The following is a 10,330-nucleotide window of genomic DNA, read 5'->3' on the forward strand; positions in this document are numbered from 1 at the left end:
AGTATCACAGCAAGTTGGAAAGTTTCTAGAAGTTGGCTGCTGCACAGATGCTGTAGAGGGTCAAGTAAGATAATAAAATCAGTCCACTGAATCTGGAAATTAAGAGCTCATTGGTAGTTTGACTTAGAATGGCTCTGATAAAAGGATGGGGTCAGAAAGCATGTAATAGGGCTAAGGAATCGAAGAGAAGTGAAAAAGTTAGAAAACAATTTTTTTTTAAGAAAGTTAGTTATTGATCTAAAAATAAGCATAGTAAAAGCAGATAAATGTGAGTGTGGTCTTGAGAAGGGTGCTTTTAAGGAGACTATGGTTGTCAGGATAGGTTGAATTGTACTACAGGAATGAACAACTCAGGGCTCTGAAGATACATTTCTCTTGTGCCTTCCATGTCCAAAGCACATCAGCAAGAGCCTGCTCTGTTCGCCACAGTCCTCATGAAACCCGGGAGCATGGAGGCTCCAACTCTTCAGTCCACAAAGCTTGCAGTCATCAGTCATCACTTCTGCTCACCTAATACTGCCTGTATTAGTCAGAGTTCCCTAAAGAAACAGAACTGATAACATACAGGGACTTATTAGATTAGCTCACCAAATACAGTCTGAGTAGTCCAACAATGGCTGCACCACACTGGAGAGGCTGAGAATCTGTAATCACTCAGTCCACAAGGCTGGATGTCTCACTAGTCCCGATCTGGCACTGAAGGTCTGACAAATTCTAAATGATCAGCTAGTCTTCAGTCTATAGCAGCAAGACGAACTCACCAGCAAGAGAGAAGGCAAGCAGCAAGAAGCTTCACGTTCTCCTCTGCCTTGGCCTTTTATACTGGCTGCCATCAGAAGGTAATGCCCACATTTAGGGTGTGTCTTCCAGCTTCAGATGATCCAATCAAGAAGATCTCTTTATTTCAGTTAATCCCAGAACCAATCAAGTTGACACCCAGGATTAGCTATCACAATATGATATATCTAAGAGATGCCAAAAATTCCACCAGAAAACTCCTAGAAATTAATAACACGTTCAGTAAAGTGGCAGGTTCAAAAATTAACCTACAGAAGTCTGTAGCCTTTCTGTATACCAATAATAAGCAATCAGAGAAAGAGCACATGGAAACACTCCCCTTTACAATAGCTACAAAAAATAAATAAATAAAATATCTTGGAGTAAACCTGACCAGAGATGTTAAAGACCTCTACAATGAAAATTTTAAATCTTTAAAGAAAGAAATTGAGGAAGACACTAGAAGATGGAAGACCTCCTATGCTCATGGATTAGAAGAATTAATATTGTGAAAATGATCATCCTACCAAAAGTCATATAGATTCAATGCAATGCCAATCAAAATCCCCATGACATTTTTCACAGAATTGGGAAAAACCATCCTAAGATTCATATGGAAGCACAAAAGACCTCGGATAGCCAAAGCAACCCTGAGCACTAAGAACAATGCTGGGGGTATTACTGTACCAGATTTTAAGCTGTATTACAGAGCTATAGTCATAGAAACGACATGGTACTGGCCCAAAAATAGACCCATAGATCAATGGAAAAAAAACACCCAAATATGAGTAAATACAATTTCAGCCACCTGATATTTGACAAAGGGGCCAAGAATATTCACTGGAGAAAAGACAGCATGTTCAGCAAATGGTGCTGGCAAAACTGGATCTCCATCTGTAGAAGAATGAAACTAAACCTCTATCTTTCACCCTGTACAAAAGTCACTTCCAAATAAATAAAAGACCTCAATGTAAAGCCTGAAACTCCAAAACTGTTAGAAGAAAACATTGGGGAAAACCTACAAGATATAGTTGTAGGAAAGGATTTTCTAAACCAGACATCAACTGCTCAGGAAACAAGGGCAGAATTAACAAGAGAGATGTCACAAAGCTAAAAAGCTTCTGTACATCAAAGAAGGCAACCAGGGAAGCGAACAGAAAACCCACAGAATGGGAGAAAATCTTCACCAGCAACACCTCCGACAGGTTTAATATCCAGAATATATAGCGAACTCAAAAAATAGAGAACCAAGACAAGAAGTAACCCAATTAAAAGAAGGGCTAAGGAGCTGAACAGAGAGCTCTCAAAAGAAGAAGTAAAGATGGCTAGGATGCATCTTAGAAGATGTTTAACATCACTAATAATTAGGGAAATGCAAATTAAAACCACTTTAAGATTTCATCTTACCCCAGTCAGACTGGATAAGATCAAGAGAAAAAATTATGCCAAATGTTGGAGAGGATGTGGGGAAAGGGCAACACTCATCCACTGCTGGGGGGGCTGCAAACTGGTTCAGCCCCTATGGAAAGCAGTGTGGAGAACTCTTATAAAACTACAAATGAACCTACCATTTGACCCAGTTAAACCACTCCTTGGCACATACCCAAAGAACTCATCCTATTGCAGAGACACTGACACTTGTACATCCATGTTTATTGCTGCTCTTTTCACAATAACTAAGAGATGGAAGCAACTTAAGTGTCCCTCAATTTATGAGTGGATAGTGAAAATGTGGTTCATTTATACGATGCAGCCTTTACTCAGCAGTAAAAAAAAAAAAAAAAAAAAAATGAAATCATGAAATTTGCAGGTAAATGGATGGAACTAGAAACTGTTATAGTAAGTGAAGTAACACAGACTCAGAAAAAAAATCGACATATGTTCTCCCTCATATGTGTACCCTAGAACCAAATTCTGATAAGTGAGTTTGTATGCAGATACAAGTACAGGAACCAGGATAATGGAAAGGAAACAGGGAGGTAAAGGAAAAGAAATAACCTGAAAGAGAAGAACAGTAGGAAACAGGCCTTAATAAGGGAGATATGGATAAAAATTGGGTTAGTTTAAGGGAGGGGGGAGGGAAGGGTATACAAGGAACCTAGGGGATAAAGGGAAAGAAGGAGCTCAAGAGAGGTTGGACCATTGGAGAAGGGTATTATTGTATTATTAAGGGAGAAAGGGGGGAAATGGGGGCACCTTAAGTGGGAAAACTATGATGGAGGGATGAGACAATGCAAAAGATAAATAATGCCTAGCTAGTTTTAAAAACCAGAGAGAACCCTATTACTCCTACTGACAAATTATACATAGCAGATCAAGAAATACATATCTAGGTACAGTTTATCTGAGAACAATTGGTCTTTGCCCAAGATTTATCTGCATGACACACAGTAATTAAAAGTACCAGACTGGTGAAACTAACCTTCTGGGATGTTTAACAGACATACTTTGAGGCCTATACTAATTTGGTCAGAGGGACATAAAGGACAGTTTTTGCTCCTTGCCCTCCTAGGTCGACTAGTTCCAGGGGACTATGAGCATCTCTCAAAATGTCCTGTAATTGTGGTGGGTCACCTGTCCTCTTGATCAAGGAGGCCGAGGAGACCCAGTATCCGGTCTACAAAGAGGATGGTCAACACAGAGGAATCACTTCCCCCATGCTTCCAAGCGAAGCCAACCATGGTGGATGGAGCAGGACCTTTGACTTATCTTCACATAGACAGAACTGGTAAAAGAAAGGAGCCAGGGGCTCTTCCCAAGCCCTGAAGATCTGTGACCCCTGAGGAACAGATCCTCAAACGACCTTAAGAGTAAATATAAATTGGTTTATCTGGGCCAACTGTGTGGCCTTAAACACCCAAAAGGAAAGTATAAACAAAGATTAAAGGGGCCAATATAATTTTTTAAGAGTCCATATGCATAGCTAAAGGCTACGTAACAAGCAACAATGCCAGATAGGAGATACCTTCTTTTGAGTTGTTGGCCAGGGTGGCCAAAGGGACTCCCAGATAGTAACCCAGCATAGAACTGGGAAAATGAACAGCAGACCCCAATCTTGTCTAAAGGAATATTGACAACTGATTGCTACTAGATGAGGAACAGCTGACCTTCATAAAACAAAGACCTCTAGATAGGCTGACTAGATTCACCAGATGGACAAGTAGTGGGTAACGGCTGGGGGTGCCAAAACAACACAGCAGACAGTAGCAGGTATATCAGAGTACAAGGGCTCTAGTCGGGGGAGGAAGGCTATGGGAGGGTGCCATCTGGGAAGTGGGTGTATAGTTGAGTAAGATGGTTTGGGATGATCTGTGTAATATACACACAAAAAAAATCAAAATTTAAGAAGTATATTTGAGGAGGAAGCATAAAAATTTACATCATGTTAATTAGTAGAGGTGATAAACATTACCACTGAAATCTACCCAATGACTTTATAGACATACACAGGCTCCAAGGATCCAAGTGCAAACGATTATGACTATTAATAATCAGATACATACATATTAGAGATGCATGCGCCAACATCTCAGTGTTAGTAGCAAAACCAATGAGTCTTTCTGCAAGAAACAATATATTCAATGAAATGGAGATCTTTTTTAAAGGTTAAAAACTCATTCAATTTTATTTCTTATAGGGCTTATACTGAATTCAATATTTTATAGCTATTAATTCAACTGTGAACCTAGAAACTTATAGCCACTTGTCAAAGAGTTGTACTTTTTCTCTGGAGTGTGTTACTGAATAAGTTAAAGCTGTAATGAAATGCTTCTTCTAATTATGTAGTTATTAAAAATTTAAAAAAATCTTTTAAAAATTAAAAATTCATTTTTAAGAAAAAAAGAATGACCTATATTTACTATATTTAAGAATATTTAGGTTTGCAGGGATGGTTCAGTGGTTAAGAGCACTGGCTACTCTTGCAGAGCACCCAGGTTCAATTCCCAGCACCTACATGGCAGCTAACACTGTTTGTAACTCCAGTTCCAGGGAATCAGACACCCTCTTCTAATCTCCATGGGTATCATATGACATGGGTGCAGTTACATACATGCAGGCAGTACACTCATACACATGAAAAAAGAAAAATTTTTTTTTCTAAAAAGAAAACTTAGCTGGGCATGGTGGTGCACACATTTAATCCTAGCACTTGGGAGGCAGAAGCAGGGAGATCTCTGTGAGATTGAAGCCAGCCTGGTCTCCATAGCAAGTCCAGGCCAGCTACAGAGAGACTGTCTGAAAAAGATCAAAATAATAATAATATCATCATCATTATCATACTTAATTATAAAACAATTGCCTGGATTCAAAATCTTGAGAACCAAACAGTGAGGAAGAGTTTTGTGAGTAGGAAGTAGTTTGGTAGGTACCCTCCAGATGAGTGCCCAGGGAGTTAAAGCACTGGGCACGAAGGGATGTGAACTACCTTAGATATTGTCCTGCTGGACCCTCTGGGCTGAGCTAATCATCAAAGCTGTCCACATAGAGGCCTGCAGCAGCTTATATTGTCAACTGAAACCAGTATCCAGGGAAGTAGCATCACCTCAGGCAAGGCAGCCCTCTCCAGCTCCAGTTTTTCAGGAAACTTAGGAGGGCCATTAGTAGCCCACACTCCCAGCAGCTGGGGCAGTTAAGCCTTAGACCTGAAGTGGATTCTGCAGGGCACCACAATGATATGTTGAATATCTAAAGTTCTGCAACAAAAGAAATATCACAAATTGTTATCAATCAACAGCAGGTTCACAGAGTTCCATATCCAGAATTGCTGTGTAGTTTATGGGTCACAGTACCTACCCCAGGTACAGCATAACTGCAGACTCGGCATTCTCCCCAATGCGCCACACCATTGCAGCCTCTTCTTCCTGGTGTTTCTTTCTTCTGTTCAAGGCAAGACTGCTAGCACAGGAACCTTTCCAAAGCTCTGCAGAGGAAATGCTGCAGTCTTCCCTTTGGGAACATGGTCCAGCCTTGTCTTTGGAACACGACACAGTAACTGATTTCTTAAATGTTTTGTTTTTTCATGAACACAGAAAATGCTAATTTGTATAGTTCAGGGGGACCTTTTGAACAAAGTTTTTATACAAGTTATAGGCCGAGTTCCTTCCCAAGATACACAAATGTAATTATATGTGTTGGCATAATCATTAAGCTTGTACAAATCTGTGTTTGACTTATGCCACTATATATAGATAAAACTCCATGTCCTTGGGCAAATGAATTAAACTTCCAGAGCCTCAATCTTCTGTTGCATAACCGCCTCATAAAGTCATTAGGATTAGATAAAAGGATATGTACCAAGGTCCAGATATAGTCTCCATTTATGTATATCTGCATATCCTTGTTTCTGACTTGTTATTTCAGTGGGCAAACTAGAGAAGTAGGTAATTAGAAGGAAAAGCATAGGACTCAGCTAATACAATTGAAATCTAGAATCAAAAGAAAAAAATTCTTGTTTTTTTTTTATAATTTAATAATGAAAATGTTTAATCAATACAAAGTGGGATAGCTTTTTAAAATTTTGTTTTTTTTTTTGAAACAAAGTTGGTAGATTATAATGAAATTTTACTTGTAGATTTCATATAAATGGATTAGATATGCATGGATATATAATCATACCCTGTAATTTATTTCTGAAAAAAAATTACAAATTTTGGTAGATATAACTGTTCACAACTTTTTCATTTTTCATTTTGGAAGAAAATCAGAAAAAATAAGGTGTAATAATCCACAAAATTCTAACTTCTAAGAGTATAATAAAATTTAAATTATTCTACCTGGCCAAATTGAACTACACCATCAAGTACTTAGAATCTAAATGGCATAAGTAGAGTTAATAATCAAAGGAGCATTAGGAACATTTCCAGTGCTGGAGAGATGCTCAGCAATTAAGAGCACTGGCTGATCTTGGAAAGGATCCAGGTTTGATTCCCAGCACCCACATGGCAGCTAATAACTGTCAGTAACTCCAGTTTTAGGGGATTGGAAGCCATCTTCTGACCTCCACAGGCATTGATCGACACAGGTGCAGTTACATGCAGGCAAACACACTCATATGCATAAAATAAAAATAATTTTTTTATAAAAGAAAACTTCCCAGAACTAAAGAAACATATTGTCATGGAGATTGAAAACAATCCAACAAGCAGCATGAAAGTAAAACATGCCCATCCCTAGGAGCCCCATGGAAAACTTGGAGAACTTTACAGATAAGGGGAAAACTCTGAAGATTTCCAGAGAAATGACCAAAAAATATTTGTTTGGTTTTTTTTGTTGTTGTTGTTGTTGTTGTTTTTAATATAACAGTGAGGTAATTCTATACTCAATAAGTCTGGTCAACAATGAATAAGAGCACAGGGTGGTGGCCACACACCTTTAACCCTAGAAGTCAGGAGGCAGAGGCAGGCAGATCTCTGTGCATTCAAGGCCATCCTGGTCTACATAGTGAGTTCCAGGCCAGCTGGGGCTACATAGTGAGGACTTGTCTCAGACAAACAAACAGAACAACCAGCGAATAAGAGAAAACTGCTGGAATATCCAAAATAAGAAGTATAATAGAGCTAGAATTACAGACAGGTTCATTTGTTTGATCCAGCAGCTATCTACCCGAAAGAAATGGAAACAGAGACCATGAAACAAGGACGTTCATAGCACTATGTAAAAAGCCAAGACATGGTGTAAGCTGAATGTCCATCTGCTGATTAATGGTTAAATCAGATGTGGTCTAGAATATTATTTGGTGGTTAACAACAACAACAAAAAAGTACCAATACGTGGTACAGCCTAAGTGAGCCCTAAAAGCATAAGCAGTCACAAGAGACCACATATTTCTTCCCATTTGTATGGTATATTGAGAAAAGGCATATCCTAGAGAAAGAAGGTGGACTAATGATTTCCACAGACTGTGGTGGTGAGTATTAGGAAGGGGGGTTAGGGCTTAATGGAGTTTCATTTGGGGGTGATGTAATGTTCTAAAATTACTGATTATGGTCATGCATTTCTTAATATACTAAACACTCGGTGGAGGGGCACATTCTATTGCCACTCATGGTCTATCGTTTGCCCCTTGTCCTCAGGTTCTGAACTCTGGGGAGAGGAAACCTGCTGTGGGTAGTGTCTGATAGAGAGGAGGCTTTGAACAAAAAAACTTGTCTTGATACCAGAGACAGAAGACTCAGATAGATAACTACTAGCCCAACTATAACACAGTGACTTTTGTACCTAGCGACCCAAGATTGAAGGCCATTGCTATATGGAGCCTCTATTAATTCTGTACTTGTACTAGGGATCCCAGATGCCACCACTCTAATGAAGGCACGGGTCTAGCAAAAGATTCGATGAGCCAGCCCCTCAGCCCATTTCCAGATAATGCAGTAGGATTGGGGTTGCCCTGTATCTGTTCCACAATTAAGGAAAAAGAAAGGAGCTCTTTTGGAAAATGTGGCTAAAAGACTTACATTTTATACTCGTACTCATATACAGTATTGTAGTTTCCCCAGTTAAGGAATCATCACTGAAGGAAATTCATTTAACCATTCAAATCTGAAATTGGATTTGTGGAGGGGGGGGGTTAACATCCATGGACTGTGCAGTATAAATTACATATAGGAAACTGCACTACTACTTTATTATTTTAAAAACCCAGCAGTCTGTAACATAAAACATGTGTATATTTGAATATACCGTAGCATCTTTATGTTAGCAGTGTGAACAAAGAAGCTTCGCAATTGGTCATTTATGAAAGTGATGGTGTTCCAGTAGCTTTGTGGCACAGTCTGATGTTTCATTATTGATATCCATTTTTTTTTAAACAGGGCAAAGTTCTAAAACCATCAGTTCATCTCCAAGCATTGAGAGTTTGCCTGGGGGAAGAGAATCCACTGGCTCCCCACCTTTATCGGCAACTAAAAAAGATTCCTTTTTTAGCAGTATCTCACGTTCCCGCTCACACAGCAAAACCATGGGCAGAAAAGAATCTGTAAGTACTTATGGACACCTTATTTTTATCTTTCATTTTTCTTCAGAGAGGTGCATTTATGAAAGCTCCTCTTCTGCCCAGTTTTGTGAAACTCGTAAAACTTTTATGGACTAAAACAAACTATTTTTCAAAAAACATCTTTGTGTATTCGTTATGACCTAATATTTAAGACGGTAAACTCTGTTAACTGAGGAAAAACAGTAACATCAATTCCAAATAAGTTGAATCTTTTCAAATCCTCATCCTTCTGTACTCTGTCTATAAGATATTATGACACTTGAAAAAAACCCAAGCTAGTGTTTCCATTTTAAGTAGTACCTGAAAATTAAAAATAATAATTTTACCATTTTTTTTAAAAAACTATATGAACTACATTTCTGTTATGGTGTCTTGATAGTGTCTATATAGATTCTTTATATAAACTCCTCAGAATGACATCTAAAACATTAACTATTTTAATAATCTGGCCATGTATAAAATTTTTATAAACAACTTTATAAGGGCTTACCATTTAATACCATTTTAAAGTTAGCTCAGCACCTAAGCTTAATGGTCACCTGGTGGTATAATCTTACAAGGCCAGTCATATTTTGGTCCATCACTGACTGAAGTATCATTATGCAGCACATAACTGCCCTTAGCTTTCTGAAGGAAAGAATTCACTACTTGCTCTGGTTAGGGTGGCTTCCAAAGTTCAGAACTGTGGTCTATAATTGGAGCAGGATGAAACTTGCATGCAAAGTCAATGACTTTAAGGCAAATGTTGACCAGTCCTACCTTCTAAAACTCTCCTGCAAGGAGAGCTGAGGGCAGTTAAAGATAAAACCTCAAAATAGGAAACCAGGATAGGCCCATCAGCAACAGATTTGGGAGGAAACCAGATGACAGTAAACAGGTAATAAAGCTGAACCCTTAGTCAGTAGTAGAAAATCTAAGAAGGAACTGATTTAAATTGTGAGATCTTCTAGTAGCTAAGGGACTGGCAGTGATGAAGGTAGAGCAGAAAGTACAGCAGTTACTCAGAGGTCTTCTTAGAAAGGGCCCCATTCCTTTCCCCAGTCTAGCAAACACCTGGAAATTTAGTTCTCTGGGAAGTATAAACTCAAATGCCTCTCACTGAGAGATATCAGGCACATTCCATGTGGGACTGTACCATAGCCAGAGGGTGATAACTGTATTTAAATACTAAATCAGAGGAACTCACGCCCCATCTTGCACTTCCTGAAGTATCAGCATGTAACCCTCTAGGGTAATTTTCTCTAGGTAAAACATACCTACATGTACATGCACATGCACAAAGCAACAACACACTGTCCTTGAGGGTTCTCCAGAGAAGCAGGAAGTTCCTGTTACAGTGGGCCCAGCTATTGATGTGCCCCATCCAAACACAGGGCTTCCTCCTAGCTTTGTAGCTCACACTGTTCTATATGATCAAAACAACCAAGGATCATAAGACTAATGAAGAGAGCAAATGGTAATGAAAGAGAAAACAAACAGAAGAAAGCAGCTAGAAGAAAATAAGACTGTTCAGCTCAAGACAGTTTCGGACTATATATATATATATATATAGAGAGAGAG

At 38.8% G+C, this 10,330-nt stretch overlaps 1 protein-coding gene across 8 annotated transcripts in view; it reads left to right on the top strand.

The window, feature by feature from the left end:
* Tbc1d5 (TBC1 domain family member 5) overlaps positions 1-10,330 on the top strand; it is a 545,935-nt gene that overhangs the window by 483,361 nt on the left and 52,244 nt on the right. For all 8 annotated transcript variants that reach the window (XM_029554511.1, XM_017802415.2, XM_029554510.1 and 5 more), the window contains one exon: positions 8,589-8,752. In XM_029554511.1, the coding sequence (XP_029410371.1) occupies positions 8,589-8,752 (164 nt within the window). The remainder of the gene's footprint in view (positions 1-8,588; positions 8,753-10,330) is intronic.

The sequence above is a fragment of the Nannospalax galili genome, unplaced genomic scaffold (genome assembly GCF_000622305.1).
Source record: "Nannospalax galili isolate Female #2095 unplaced genomic scaffold, S.galili_v1.0 scaffold364, whole genome shotgun sequence".
Taxonomy (NCBI): Eukaryota; Metazoa; Chordata; class Mammalia; order Rodentia; family Spalacidae; genus Nannospalax; species Nannospalax galili.